This window comes from Actinia tenebrosa, unplaced genomic scaffold, assembly GCF_029948245.1.
Source record: "Actinia tenebrosa isolate PJP-AT-01 unplaced genomic scaffold, QUT_ActTen_1.0 PGA_scaffold11__36_contigs__length_13525064, whole genome shotgun sequence".
In the NCBI taxonomy this organism is placed as follows: Eukaryota; Metazoa; Cnidaria; class Anthozoa; order Actiniaria; family Actiniidae; genus Actinia; species Actinia tenebrosa.
The window spans coordinates 6,325,670-6,340,360 of NW_028292571.1; the positions used below are offsets into that span (position 1 = coordinate 6,325,670).

Sequence of the window (14,691 nt, forward strand, 5' to 3'; positions counted from 1 at the left end):
GTATATTCTAGGATTTCCGAAAAAAAACAATGTCCGTAGTGTTGAGTCCGCTCGAAAGCTGATTTTCATTGCTCCCTAAGTACAGTACCGCTTTTGTAAGGTTAGGTTTAGTGCTATTGTTTGGATGACCAATCTATTGTTTTTTAATCTAATCATGTAACTCGTTCCGAGCGGTAGGGCTGGCTCGTAGTGTTACTAAGGAGGCTATGATGAAAAAATTGGTAAAAAGTGAAAGAATGTTTTACACTCAAAACCACTTAAAAAATTAGGCGAATTGCCGTGGTGTATCCCTCATTAATGTGGTCTACACATGAAAACGACAGCTGCAAAATATAAACTGCTTGTTTGCTTGGGTATTTGACCAGAGGTCGTTAAAAGGTATAAAACCGATGTTTCTTGCCTCATCTCATGTGGAGTAAATGACGGCCAATGACAAATAGCTGGAAAGGGACTACACCACTCTAAAATCTGGACCCTTTCATATTTAGCAGGGTTGCCGCCTTATGAATCACTTATCAATGGACTGAAGAGATCAATAAACGAAACCGGTGTCCATAAAAGTTGTGATTCTTGTGAGTTGTGAGTGCGTGAAAGCCAACAAAAAGGTATAGGAACTGTAACTTGACGATGACATTAAGCCAAGCCTCGATTAAAAATGTTCCAACCATAAATCAGTTGTATGGAAAAAAATTCAAGCCTTCAAACCTACCCCATACTTTATGGTTCGTTGAATTACTAGACACTTGTATGTGGAAAGCATTTAAAAACGTTCCAGTGCTTTAGTGTGATAGTTTTAAGAGAAGACTTTCAAGTCATTATAAATTTTATTAATAAGATACAGTGAGAAGAAAAGATTTTCGAAAGCTCAGAAATCCACTGCAAACGTATCAAAAAACGTCGTGCCATACAAACGGTTTATTCATGTGTTCTAGACATAAAACACGCAGTTGTAAAACCAGTTACATATGGTCGTTTGGTTATCTGACCAGAGGTCATTAAATGGCTTAAATGCCGATGTTTTTGCCTGTTCTCATGTGGAGTAAATGACAGTCAATGACAAATTGCTTGAAAGTGGCCAGCCCCATCTGAGCTCTGGGCCATTCCATACATCATTAGGACTGCATTCTTAATGAGAGACAATCATAGTATAGAGAATTTATGGTGTGCCGAATGACTTGGAAATTTTAAATTTTACAGCGCAATGTGCAAAAATATGACCTTAGGTAATGTATTCGCATACTTTTATCATTTGCACTGTTATTTATCATGAACCGACATATTTGGATGCAAAGCTAGTTTTACCAAATAAGGCGTGGAAAATCTCGTTTGGCAGCAAAAGCCCGTGCATATAAAAACGTAGCCTGAGAAAGCAGACGTCCTTTCGCTCCCCCGTCCCCTCCGCAATCGTAAAGACCAAATAAGCCACATACAAGATATTAAACTTCTAGCACGATACAGGGGCTCTCGGGAATATAATGTTCAAAATAGCATAAGACCTCAAAAGGATTAGTAGATATATAGTGTTGTAGATTATATTACAACGTTGTAAACAACGTTGTTACAATTCTTTTAAATCATTGCAAAAATGAAGAAATGCCGCATATGGTACATTATTTTATTCCTACCCGCAATAAATGTATTTGGTGATCCACGTGTTTGTACTATACATAAAGTATCATTCGACTCAAACCTAACAATCAAGTCAGACAGAGTTTTAAGATATCAAATGTGGTCATTACACTAAATGCTAGCGGGTATATGACCAAAGGTCATTAAATGGTATAAAACCGATGTTTATGCCTCTTCACATGTGGAGTAGATGACGGCCAATGACGAATTACTGGGACCACACCCCTCTAGATCCCTGGACCCTTAGGGTTGCCTCTTCAATGAGACACATTAATCAGTTGTATTGAAAATCCTTAATTCTAGTTATCGATACCCTGGATTTTATAGTGTGCTGAGTTGTTGACAACTTTTATAAAGATGAAATGGAAAACCAATATATAACCAATTCCATGGTTGTTTGGTTTGCTGATCGATCAGAGGTCATTAAATGGTATAAATACCGATTTTTATGCCTCGTCATGTGTAGGTTAAACTTAATGGCGGCCAAAGTGACCGCACCCCTACTAGTTGAACAGCCATAAAGTGCTCGGCATGTAAATTTGTGTAAATGCTCCAGTTGGGAAAACCTTGCAAAACTATTGTCCTGCATTTCTGATCCCAACTCAAATAAGTTACCGTTTCTATGTCCACAAGGTCAACCAATTAGCTAGAATATCTCGGAAATTAAAACTCAGATTGTGGAAAATTGATTATAAATTGTTTTAAATGTTTGTTGTCATGTGAAAATAAAGGAAAAGTCGTCATCCTTGTAGTACTCTTTAAAACAGATACCAGTGTGTAAATGTAGTTTTTTGTGGGACTGTTTGTGGGACAGTATTTTAATTCTACTGGGAAAACTGCTACAACGATAAATAAATGGATGGACGCCGGGATGGATCATTTCTCCCGCTCATCTCAGTTACAAACTTATATTGTCGTTCGTGCGGGATCCCTGTGGTTTTAAACGTTTCGGGCTTCCTTTGTCAAAGGCCAGGTCTCCAAGCTAAATTCAATATGGAGGACAGCTTGAAGTGCTTCTTCGCTATAATATCTGCAAGTTTTCTTTCATATTTTCGACCCTTTAAAACTATAAGTGTCGTAAAAATCACCACAAAGACATCTGTATTCACTTTCAAATAAGGTAAGCTTACCAAATATGAACATGGAGTCGATAACAACGCGAACTGGCGACAATTTTATTTGGGAAAAGTTACTGGATAATTTGGTGCAAGTGTGACATCCCCAAGGCAAACAATTCTGCAAAACAGCTCAGTTCACCTAATATTCAGAAAGAATAAAACCTAACAGACTAGGAACTAACCTAGACCACTTGACTCGAGCAACAAAACAAAACAAAACAAAACAAAACAAAACAAAAGCACTTCTGGTGATTGAGATACCGAGTGGGAAACTGAAATATCAAGTCTTGAATTTTATCATTATTTGTTAGAATTTGCAGTATGAGTTTTGTCAAATTTTCTATTTAAACACAACTGTAAGGACCAAACACAACCAGTTGATACTCTTTATTAACATGTGTGCAAAAAGAAAAGTCATTTGGGGTAAAAGTAGACATGAACAAGTGAGTATGTTAAAAATACAGACAGACAGACAGACAGACAGACAGACAGACGGATGGGGGAAGGAATTGCTTGTGATCAGTCTCCTGAGGTAGGGGCGACAGTAGAACAGACAGACAGAAATGCATGAGTTAAAAGAAGAACCTAAACAGAATATTTTGATTGCCGGGTCCACCAAAACTCAATTTTTATTTTGTGATGAAGGTCAAATTGCTCGGGTGTGACTAAGAATCGCAGTAACTATAATTAATTATTTTAAAAACAAAACTAAGCTATATACCCTTCTTATAATGGCTGACGAGTTCACAAAAACGAGGTCACCCAGTCATCTTGCAAGGGTGAACAAGGCTGCTCATTTAGAATAAAGGTGGATAGCGCGAATACACGGGTCAAAACAAGAGTTAAATTTCTATACTTTTCTCTTATAAACTCATTTAATGTACTTTTAAATATTGTATTGTGAACTAATGACTGGGTGACCTCGTTTTTGTGTACAACGGTGTACAAATTGTTCCGTTTTTGTATTTAAAGATTGTTTAAAAAAATAAAAATGAAGTTCACCTTTACCATAAATACATGATGTAATCATAGCTTCTGTTCTAAAACTTCTTTCAACTACACTGTATTTCGCAAATCATCCAATACTCCATTTTACAGTTCCATTCAGTGACCACGAATAATAGTTCCTACCCGAGGCTGGAGTTTCCGTGCATAGCATTTGAATTCATTCATGCCTCCACGAAAGAATTTCTATTTCTCGCGTACTAGGTATGCATATATTGATTCCCCAGTGTGCAAGTCATACTGCGCACAATAAGACACGTAATATTTCATCAGACAATGATGGATGTCCTCGTTAACAAAGACTCCAGCGTACACAGCAAAGCCATAGGTAAGACCGAAAACTTTGATTAAAACTAATGCTCTAAATAAATAATTGCTTAGAACTGTAAGTTATCCACCTAGAGCCCTTTTGGCGCACCAAATGGTGAAAAATAATGCCCAAGAGTTGTTAACGAATAGGAATTCTATTTTTCGTTGTAAAAGTTTCCCGCCATGAGCGTGTTTCAACGGGCTACGCTGCATGCTACACGGCGAACCTTTTAGATGGAACTTGCCAAGCAACCCTATATTTACAATATAAACAAGTTTCAGTCGAACCAAGGCTAAGGGTTTGCTTTATACACAAACGGAATCTAGTAATCCACGCGAAGCAAGGAAATTCACTGATAGTTGCCGAGTGCTATCAAAAATTCATTCCTAAGAAAACAAGCCGGTCAAAAATTTATTTGAGGAATCAAATAAATTTTCATAATTATTTATTTCGGTAGGTTGGACTTCAGTAAAGTAGGCCTTCGTTTAAAGAAGGTCCACAAAGATGGCCATTTTGTAAAGCCGTTTTGCACCGGCTGCCACGTGCAAACAAAACGCATTCTAAAAACGACTTTTCAGTCACAGACTTGTCTGAGCTAAAAGGACTTAGATAAATTCTCTATGGTATCTATGATCGAGATTTCAAAACTCCTATATATATTTTTATTAGAAGTCGACACGGTAAACATCAGTGGAAAGCTAAGAATCTTGTGTGGTTATGAGTCACTCTTTAAACAGAAACGATTCTTCAGTTTCGAGAGGTTAGAGGTACCCTACTTGTATCAAATGGCACCGTGTCAAGACACGCAAAATCATAAATCATTCACTCGATCCTTTTTGGACAGTTACTTGGCAAGCACTCTTATCAATCCTGCCGGTGTAAAATGTCATTCTCCTATCTTATCTCCTTTAACATAAATATTTCTCAAACATGCAGAATAAAAAATTGTAATCGCAAAACTACTGTTGCTCATGTTGCCGCAATCCAGTACAATTTCGCGGCTTCATATTTTATATGAATAGATTGTCTTTGATGCATGTTTTGATTTCTTCGTATCAACTAGACGCAAGATTATTCACTTGTCCGCCCTCCAGACGGGTTCCCTGTGTCGTACCTCGCATGCAATCCACACATGACGGCTTGGCAAATTGGAACTCAGTAAGGGAGATCAGCACCAACAAGAACTATCGACTTCCACGCCTCAAAGCATTATTTTGCCATCCATTATGTCTTCCAAACCTGAGGTTAGTAAAATTTATTTCACACTTCAACATAATCATCAATTTAATGTTATTTTGTATGCCAATACAGGCAAAACTGTGAGAATATATATATATATATATATATATATATATTAGTTCATACAGAAAATCTTTTCGCTGTTTAGTACAGGGTTCATTTACTCCGATCACTTTATCTTTGTTAGCGGAAATCTGCGCAGGAAAATAGATACAAAACGGCGTCATCTTGCAAATAAAGCAAAGAAAGATAGAAGTTGGCTAGAGGTGCTTAAGACTCGTTCATGTGTTTTTTTCCATGAGCATCTTGAATCCCTCTATATTCGATTAACAACTTTGGAAATGTCTCTATTATAGTACAATTATAGTATATAATTTGGTCGGGCCTTAGTTTTAAATGCATCTTAAGAGCCGCTTTATTAATGTCGTTGAATTTTGAAAAAAAAAACCACTTTATTTCTTCTTAAAAACTGAAAATAATTTAGGCCGAATTTTTCTTCGGCTGTGGTTCTCCGGCCTAACACGACTGATTTCGCAGTGTGATGAAGAAGTTGTCCATTATTTGCAATGAATTTTTAATATCTAGAATAAAGCATTAATGTTATACACTACGATTAAAAATGCTCAAACATCTTCAGTACGTGGGGCTCTAGTGGTTTTTAATGTAGAGTTCAAAGACTGAGGTCACTCTAGCCTTCCTACCGTTTAACCCAAATCATTGACATTAATGAATTTCAAATGATATTTTCACCTTTTTGTGTCCGTCTTTATCGTGGCTACAGAATGCTACTGCAAAGATTACATAAAATAATATTTACAATTACTTATCAATTTCGTAGGGATTCATTAGCAGAACGTCTTCATTCCGGCTTAGATTTACTGAGTACACCAATGGGGTACTTAGACCTTGATGACGTATCAAACACGTGGGATGTTTTGATAGTGGAATAGCTTTATACTTAATCGTGCTCCTAGACCATTTGTATCATTTGCGCCTTGGTGTTCTTATAATCATGCACACGGCTAACGCTCTGAGTTGATTTCAATTAAAGACATGGGAAAAGCGGTCTAAAACGGACACTTATGAAAGAGGTAATTATCCTCAATTGGCTTCTAACATTGGTGTGGTTGCACCCTTTTTAACTGAGTTTCCTCATTTAAACGTCGCAGATATTATGGTGTCATCTGGATCGAAAATGAAGGGAAAATACTTGCAACTCAATCGTATTTCTCAAGTTATTTCTCAGTTTTTAAAATCTGCTTCAATACCAAGATAGCATAGCATTTGTTACTTCACAAACTTGAGAAAATTTCAAGAAACTGGGATGGTTAAAGAACAACTCAATATAGTCTGAAAGGCAAGGATCAAGGCGTGCCTTTGGTTTTCTGCTCAAGGGTTTTCAATCTTGATTTCCATCAACCTGAAGGTTTTTGTTTTTATCTTGCAAGAAATTGTCTTCCAATGGATCGACTGCTTTTTAAAAATCTTAAAATTAAATGGATGGGCCACTAGACCTCAATAGCATCTCTTCGTTCAGTAAGTGCCATCATAAAATGCTTCAACAAATCCTGGGAAAACTGCATATTTCACTGAGCATCGACTTCAAACAAAGGATCTATGTTGCTTGTTCTGGCTTAATCTAAAATTCATGTTCATGGAAAAGAAAAGCATCAGTTTTACTCTTTTTAATTCAAGAATAAAAGGAAGGAGATCACTTTCATTGCTTCTAGAGGAGAATTACATAAGTACTTCACAGTATAGATGGTAAAAAAAAAAGATCATAAGAGGAAAATTAACGACACAATTCAACAGATATAAGGGTAGTCTTTCAAGCTCTGTGACTCACTCAGTGGCAAAACAGAAAGCTTCTGTGAAGGTTAGTGAAGTTTCACAATATTCTTTTGTAGTGTTTTTTGTTTCCCGTTCATATCACGGGATCCCATGCGGTTTTAATTAAGACTAAATAGGCAATTACACCCACTAACCATTAGCTTTAAGAATGAATACAGCATACTTTATCATGAATAGGGCACTCTTTACCAATATTAATATATTTACCACATATAAAACGGCTATTTTCGATCTTGTACTTAAACCATAACTTTCTTTATACTATGAGGAGCAACTGCTTGAGTTTTCTAAGTGCTCATATTTTTATTTATTAGATTTAAGTTAATGCCTTTCTTTTAGATTTCGAAATGTTAAAAGGCATCTTCTGTGTTTGGATTGCCCCCAAAAGGAAAATGTAAGTCACTGAGTGATACGTATCGCAAGATTAGGTTTACCACATCAAAACGTGTGGGCCGTTTAGATTAGTCATTCGTCATAACATACATAATAGACGCTCGCTTTGCCATTTTTTAAAAAATACTCTTAAGATTTTTAAACATATATCTGCGTTGAGATTAACGGTTAAAGCAGTAAGATTGACTCGCATTTCAATTTTGAACCTGATTTGGCAGATCTCCTTGCCTAACGCGAGCGCATTCGATACTTCGAATATTCTATATTCTCGTTTGGTTTTAAGTGCGTCAATGCCCAGCCAAATAGCACGAAGTATCTCTTTCAACGCTAACCAACTTCAACTAAAAATAAAGCTTGTGTTCTCATATTTAAAGGAATAGCGAACCATTCTCGTTTCTCATTTTGATCTTTTGCTATGACCCTCGAATATTTTTTTATCCGTCTTTAATTTTCTGAATCCGTGGCTTATTGGCGTGCCTGGCAGGTCATTAATCTTAAATTAATTCGAAGAAGAAGGTGCGCGCCAAGGTGGCTCCAGAAACCTTTTCCCGTCTCTATTCCAACCAATCAGATCCAAGAATGTGCATCGCGGATTGAAATACAAAGCGGGATGCCTTTCGCGGGAGCAATACACCGACTATTTCCATCGTTGGACCATTAATCAAAGAGGCAGTTGGCCTTTGTGCTAGAGAGATCAATAAATCTTTGGATAGACTTACACAGGTTAAACAGGGTCACCCTTATCATGTGCATTGTCTTAATGTAAAGCGGAAACGGAATAGGACCGAACCTTTACTACTTTAGGGTTTTTGTAAGTGACATTTCGTTTCCATTGGTGTGATGTAATACAAAATGTCTGAAAGGCTTGGAATGCCATCCTAGAGGGCTGGTCAAACTGCTGTAACTGGTTTTGGCGGCCAAGCACCACCCCTTGTATGTTTAGTTCCGAGCGTCTTTGGAAAATTAGAGATTTTCAACTTCAAAACTGCATAGTATTAGCCTAGAGTGTCGGTACTTGTTCAGATAGGTATAAAAATGACACAGTAAACATTCCTTCAGGCCAAAAGGCAAGATCGTGCTTCTTAGCGTCTCAAGGAGTGTTCTAATTGGCTAGGACAGATCACGTGAGCCCTTGAGAATGTCTTATTAGCTCGTTTTGTCATAAATCACTATTTTGAGGTTAAGATGTCAGGCGCATGTAAATCTAAGTCGGCAAACATGGAGCTCTCTACTTCTTATGCAAACTCGGAGACAATGCTGCAAAACTACTCGCAACAGCTGTGCCAAGCAAGAGAGTGCCAAATTGGACAGGCTAAAAACTCTCGCGATTGTTATATTGGACAAAATGTGGGTGTAGTTGAGCAAGAGGGTGCGTATCAAAGGCCTTGTGGGGCATTAGAAGAGCCAAGTAAGAGCTCCAATTTGTTAAGTGCAGTGAGAATACAAGAGTATTTGTTGGAGCCGATGTACTCCTGGATGAAGCCGAAGAAAGGTGATCCAAATCAGTTCGGTAAGTCGTCTCAGTCGACTTTAGCTCTCTTTAATCCTGCATTTTCATGCCATGAAATTCTTAGTAATTCTGAAAACTAAGCAAGTTGCATGTGTCCAATTCAAGGCAAAAAATGCATTTTCAAAACCTCTCAGTATTTTTGTGATTTTTCAATTTTAAACCTGCTTTTGTATTTTCAAATAACGTTTAACCCCGTGTTTTGGATGGAAACATTCTCTTCTCTGTTTTGACATTTAAGAAAAGCTTGCTGTCATTGTAAGCGGTTGGATGAAGGTTAGCTGTCGTTTTTTTGATTAATGGTTTTCAACCTACGCAGCTTTGTCCAAACCAAGCAAGAAAACCAACATCCAATTGTGACGTTTGGCAGATTTATTTCAGCACATTCGGGCAAGGCTCGTAGCAGACAATTTTGATAGTTTTATTGGATTTTTTCATACTTTTTAATCATAACTGAACTTGCAGTATGAAAGGTTTCTTTTGGGAGGTGTGTACGCTCTTGAAAATCCTATAAATGAAATAACCGACGTATATAGTATGTTAAACTATTCTGTAATGTAGAATGATGCTCAAAAACCCCAAAATCAAAGCATTAGTATTCTAGACGTGTTTTTAATAAGGCAGTTTACAAATATATGTATGCATTTCGAGTGCTTTAACACCACTAAGGTGAATAAGCATTCTTCAATTAATGCAAGCCACGCTTCTGGTGTGAAATCCCCTAACTAGACTACTTCGGACGTATGCTAATATCTTACTGTTACCCATTAAGCTTCATGTTGATATAACAAAAACATTAGGAGTCTCTGATGGTACTAAAGTATAATTCTTGTGTTTAACAGTTCGAACCTCAAAAAGGCATCGCACAAGTTACTCCAACAAGCAGCTTCTCGAGCTGGAGAAGGAGTTCCACTTCAGTAGATATCTTTGTACAACTCGAAGGAAAGAAATCTCCAAGTCACTTCATTTGTCTGAACGACAAGTCAAAATATGGTTTCAAAATCGTAGAATGAAATGGAAGAAAGACGAAAAGCTCAAAGGACAGCAAACTTTTCAAGCACATTCCGACGAGAATATAGATTTACGCTCGATGTCGCATATTCCTCGAATGCCTTCATTTGAACAAAATTCTCATTACTTTTAAACTGGTGTATTTTTGTTTCGTTATAGATTTGCAAGGCACATTAGGGCTTAAACGCTAGCTTCAAGTTGTCTACAGTAGTAGTTTTGTGTGTTTTATATGTGTGGGATTCTTTGTCTTGTTAGCGCAGATCATTCACCGCGTGCTCTCAACGTAATCCGACCTCTAATCACGTCAAGAAAAGACTATTTGGCGCTCGCTTTTTAGACACTTCTTCCAAAGTCAACCCTAATGAAATTTATAATTATATTTATTACCAACCCCTATGTATTTGTATTGCTATAGTTAAATGCTATACTTGTTTGTGTATTACTTGGTAAAAGTGATCAGTGGATATTTGAAATGGCTGCCCAAAGAGCAGCGATCTTCGCTACAATAGCGAACGTTTAACTCAGTTAAATACTCTAGCATTTAATGTGAAAATATATACTTCAACCCAGAATAAATACTTCAGTTACATTATATTTGAAGCCTTGTGAAGTTTCTTTGTATAATAGATTATTTCCAACGAAAAGTAGAAAATCTCTACAATCATCAACTTCGTTGTAATTCTTTGTGGACATGTAATTTTTTTACACGAAAACTTGAAAATGAACAAAAATCTCGACTGGTTACACCATTATTTAATCACTTCGACCACTACCTAGCCTCGATTCATAGTTTAGTACAATTAGTTCACGATGTTTGAACAATCTACGTACTTTAACCTGAAGTACAATAAAGTGATAATGTTGTTAAAACAAAAGGTTTCCCAAACGACGAGAGTGCCTGATAAAGTCACCATGTGACTTACACTTACAATCATACGAGGACATTAATTGTTGAATATTTTTTTTAGTTTTCCTTGCGATTGTATTGTAATTACCATTCGTAATATTGTACAAAGATGGTTGTGTACAAGTTTGGAATCTGTGAACAACGAGCGGTGTCACCGGTGATGGCGCCTTTGGCAATTAGTTTCTCACCTCGAGGTGTTTTTAGAACTTAATTTATCAATCAAGTTTCTCTCCTTTTTAGTAAACAACGACTAAAAGTTCGCTCTTATTCAATGATAAAAGAAAACCTCCGCTATGTCTGTGGAAAAAAGGGTTAATTATTATTTATACAAAAATTCATCAACGGCATTGCGGCGCCTTCCTTCCCAGAACACTAGTCAGTTTCTTGTTGTAAATTAGCCATCTCATCTTCATCGGCTAGATTTCCTAAAGAATATTCAATCTTCAATGGCAATTTCCTGTAAAACAATAAAGTAAAAATGTTAACTTGCTGGAACTTAAACCTGTATTTATTTTAATGGGATAGTAAATATGTATCAGTATTCTTAACGGAGTGTCGGGAATACCATGTCCTTCGACACTATCCTTTCTTGCCAACTCAATCTTCCCCACCTTAGATAACCACAGAGGATTTATTAATTCGCAAAATCAATTCAAACTTAATTTTTTGCATTATCACTGTCTACTTAGCTTAAAGAAGACATTTGTTGCTTTTGTTGAAGTAATTATAGTTACAACATTAGCAAAACTAGCTTCAAGTTGCCCGAAGTGATTCGCAACTTGATACTCAATAAAGATAGACGCGATGCTGAACGTGAACTAACACATCACAGATCTATCCTAAAAATGCATCTTCGATTCCTTTCCCGTACAAATCTGCACATAGAATGTCTAACAATGAATGTCATTATCATATATGGGTAAAAAACTCAGTATATTATAAGTATAGATGTATAGGGGCATGTCATAATCTGAAGCTTTTTACAGCTTTGTACTATAGTTCATCACTAGCCAATTAAAGAACAGTGGTCTACAATATGCATTAAATTCTAAAAATCAATTACCTCTAAAAATCGATCAATTGCCTCTTAAACTTTGAAATAAGTATCATGAATGCGGGTTTGTGAACTAGCAAGGCTTTCTGTTGATGATTCAAGGATTTATTTGTTGACAAAAGGCCAGAGATTTTTTTGAAGACAGTTCAATGAAGATGAAATTTGATCGGAAGCCGCCATTTTGCCAACCCTTGAAACTCATCTTGCTTCTTGCCCTTCCTAGAAAAGAGCTCTGAATTATTTATGATCATTATTATTCCCAACACTTCAAAAAAATAAATAAATAAATAATAAATAAAAAATAGTTTAACTCCGAGTCGCTTCAACCAAAATACGTAAAACGCAATTCGTTGCCAAAAATATTTTGTACACTAAACAATTGTAGGAAACAAAGCTTGTTTCTGACGAACAATGATGTAATAGTAGATAATTTCCATCGTTTTTAAATTAACAGGCAAAGTCCATTGTGAAAAGGAAAGGAAATGATAGGATTAGTCTCCTCAAATATAGTATGAGTATATTGCTAAATCTTTGTTTGCCATTACTAGACTGAAGTACAATTCCGGCAAAATCACCACTGAGTGTACATTCTTTATCTCACACATCTATATTACGGTCACCTCTTGATTGCGGACAGATATTTAAGCCCCGATAAAATCACCATACATTCTTTACTTTATAGACCCAACCTCGATATTAAGAACACTTTTTTTCTGACCCTTCGGTGCCCGTATTATTGAGGTTCCGCTGTAGTAACTACTGCGCGCACTTTTGCGTTTTCGCCTTTAAACTGTAGAAAGAATTCTGATTTTTTAGCTAATTAAAATACGGTATTAGAATCTAGCAACATAAGTTAACATATATCATTACAAAAATACTTGTATAGAGAATATGTATGTAATCATGAGCTAGTGTTTAGTATCATATCCGATTGATCATAGTATCGCTTACATTTTCATTGCGAAGATTATTTACTGATAAGGTTTTTAACTATTCTTTACCTTCTTCGATTTTTAATTCTTTCTGGTTTCTTCTCTCCTAGTTTTGAAGCGATTATCATTATACGAATGCTATTTTGAAAATTTAAAACGCTTTAGATTGTTGGAAGTTCATAGAGCTTAGAAATATATCCGAGTTGGTGTGATTATTGTCTAAAATATAAAACACTTGCGTGTTCCTTTTTTGCACTAGGATATAAACACGTTAGGCGCATTCGGAATAAGATAGAAACAAGCTCTTAGTTACATTTGAACTCTGTTCCTCATTGCTTCTCTAGTGCTCTACTTGTAACAGAGTGTAAACACATAAGCTGCCTCTTTATATTGTTTGTATAAAATAGTTTTGACGTTCGCGCGCGTAGAATCTTAATTATATAGTTTGTAAATATAGATATCTGTCTGCCTGTTTTTGTGTCTATCTTTCATTCTCTCTTTCTGTCTGTCTACCTGTCTGTCTGTCTGTTTCTAACTCAAATTATACTCATTTAATCAAACTTGAAAAATGATATAAAATTAATTAGGAAACACTTATTGCTTTTTCACTCCTCGCCCAATTCCACTTCATTCAAAAAGCCGCGCAAAACCCAAAACTAAGCAAAAGGAAGTCATGCTACAATCGCGACGCCCAAATACCTCTCTTGGGGACTTGCGCACTTCCTAAACGATGCGCAGCAAGTGGCGATAAAGGATACTCCATTGGTTCAGCTGATATATGTGGTATTCAGATAACACATTGACCTTCCATAGTCTGTGATTCGAACTCCCAGACGCGTGCGTATCAGGTTTAAACAGATGATGATTCTTGGTTCTAAATGGCCATAATTAAGTACTGAAACTAATTAATTTTTTTCGAGTCTCAGACATTGACTCCTCGTCTGCCCTTAGACACACGCATGGAGTGTTTCCTGATTTGAAGCATTTCACTAGAAGCTTTGATTAGAACGAACTCATATATTTTCTTTGTTTTCTTTGGTTTTTGATTTTCTGGCGCAAAATCATGAGAAGGTTTTAAGAGCCATAGCCTGCGTTCAGACCAGATTCTAACTCAAGTTAACCAAGTTAACATGGGCTGCGCGCTGGATAGAGAAACCTAGCATTCTTATAATTCTTTGTTGAATTTGATTCTAGCCACTGGGTTGGCAAGAAATTGAGTTCAAGTAGGTTTATGTAATGGACATAATCAAGGATTAACATAAATGTTCATTTTTTACTATAATTATATTACAGTTTTAAAGTTTTAAAGTTTGTCCTGGTACGTGCTCAAAAAGTTGTCACTGGCATTAATTAGTATAGTCTATTATAGATTTTATATTTTGTATTATATTATTAATTTGGAAGACCAAGTAAGAAATAAAGCTTAGCTTTATCTGTTACATCCTCGGTAAAATAAGTGTAGTTGTTATTGTTATTGTAGATTGTTAAAAGACTGGGGGAAAAGGTTCATCTTAGAAATTGGCAATCAAGAGGAATTCAACAATATCATTTGTAAGCTAAATCTAGAGGTTGGCAAAATTCCAAAAGTATTTTGACGAGTAAGGGGAATGATGTATGCAATACAGATGACATGGTACGAAAGAAACGTTTGAACCGTTGGAATGAGAGAGAAATTGTAGCAGTGTCATTTGGAATAGGTCACTTGCTTTATAGTGTCATGTACTACCGCTACCAC

General features: G+C 36.3%; 2 protein-coding genes and 1 long non-coding RNA gene across 6 annotated transcripts in view; 2 read left to right on the top strand and 1 right to left on the bottom strand.

The window, feature by feature from the left end:
- LOC116303345 (uncharacterized) overlaps positions 1-14,691 on the top strand; it is a 49,828-nt gene that overhangs the window by 14,939 nt on the left and 20,198 nt on the right. The window contains exons 3-5 of one of the 4 annotated variants that reach the window (XM_089027412.1): positions 5,126-5,306; positions 6,140-6,392; positions 6,471-7,177. The gene's annotated coding sequence lies outside the window, so the exon portion shown is untranslated. Of the gene's footprint in view, positions 1-5,125; positions 5,307-6,139; positions 7,178-14,691 lie in introns of all 4 variants that reach the window. The other 3 variants (XM_031712875.2, XM_089027413.1, XM_089027414.1) reach the window with 3 other exon arrangements.
- Positions 7,563-10,657, top strand: LOC116303348 (homeobox protein Hox-A5). The gene is made up of 2 exons (XM_031712879.1): positions 7,563-9,055; positions 9,895-10,657. Exons 1-2 carry the CDS (start codon positions 8,731-8,733, stop codon positions 10,194-10,196), a joined length of 627 nt encoding a protein of 208 aa, XP_031568739.1. The 5' UTR covers positions 7,563-8,730; the 3' UTR covers positions 10,197-10,657.
- On the bottom strand, positions 10,802-12,273 carry LOC116303350 (uncharacterized). The gene is made up of 2 exons (XR_004197943.2): positions 12,034-12,273; positions 10,802-11,427 (listed from the first exon to the last, which is right to left on the bottom strand). It is a non-coding gene; the product is annotated as an uncharacterized LOC116303350 (long non-coding RNA).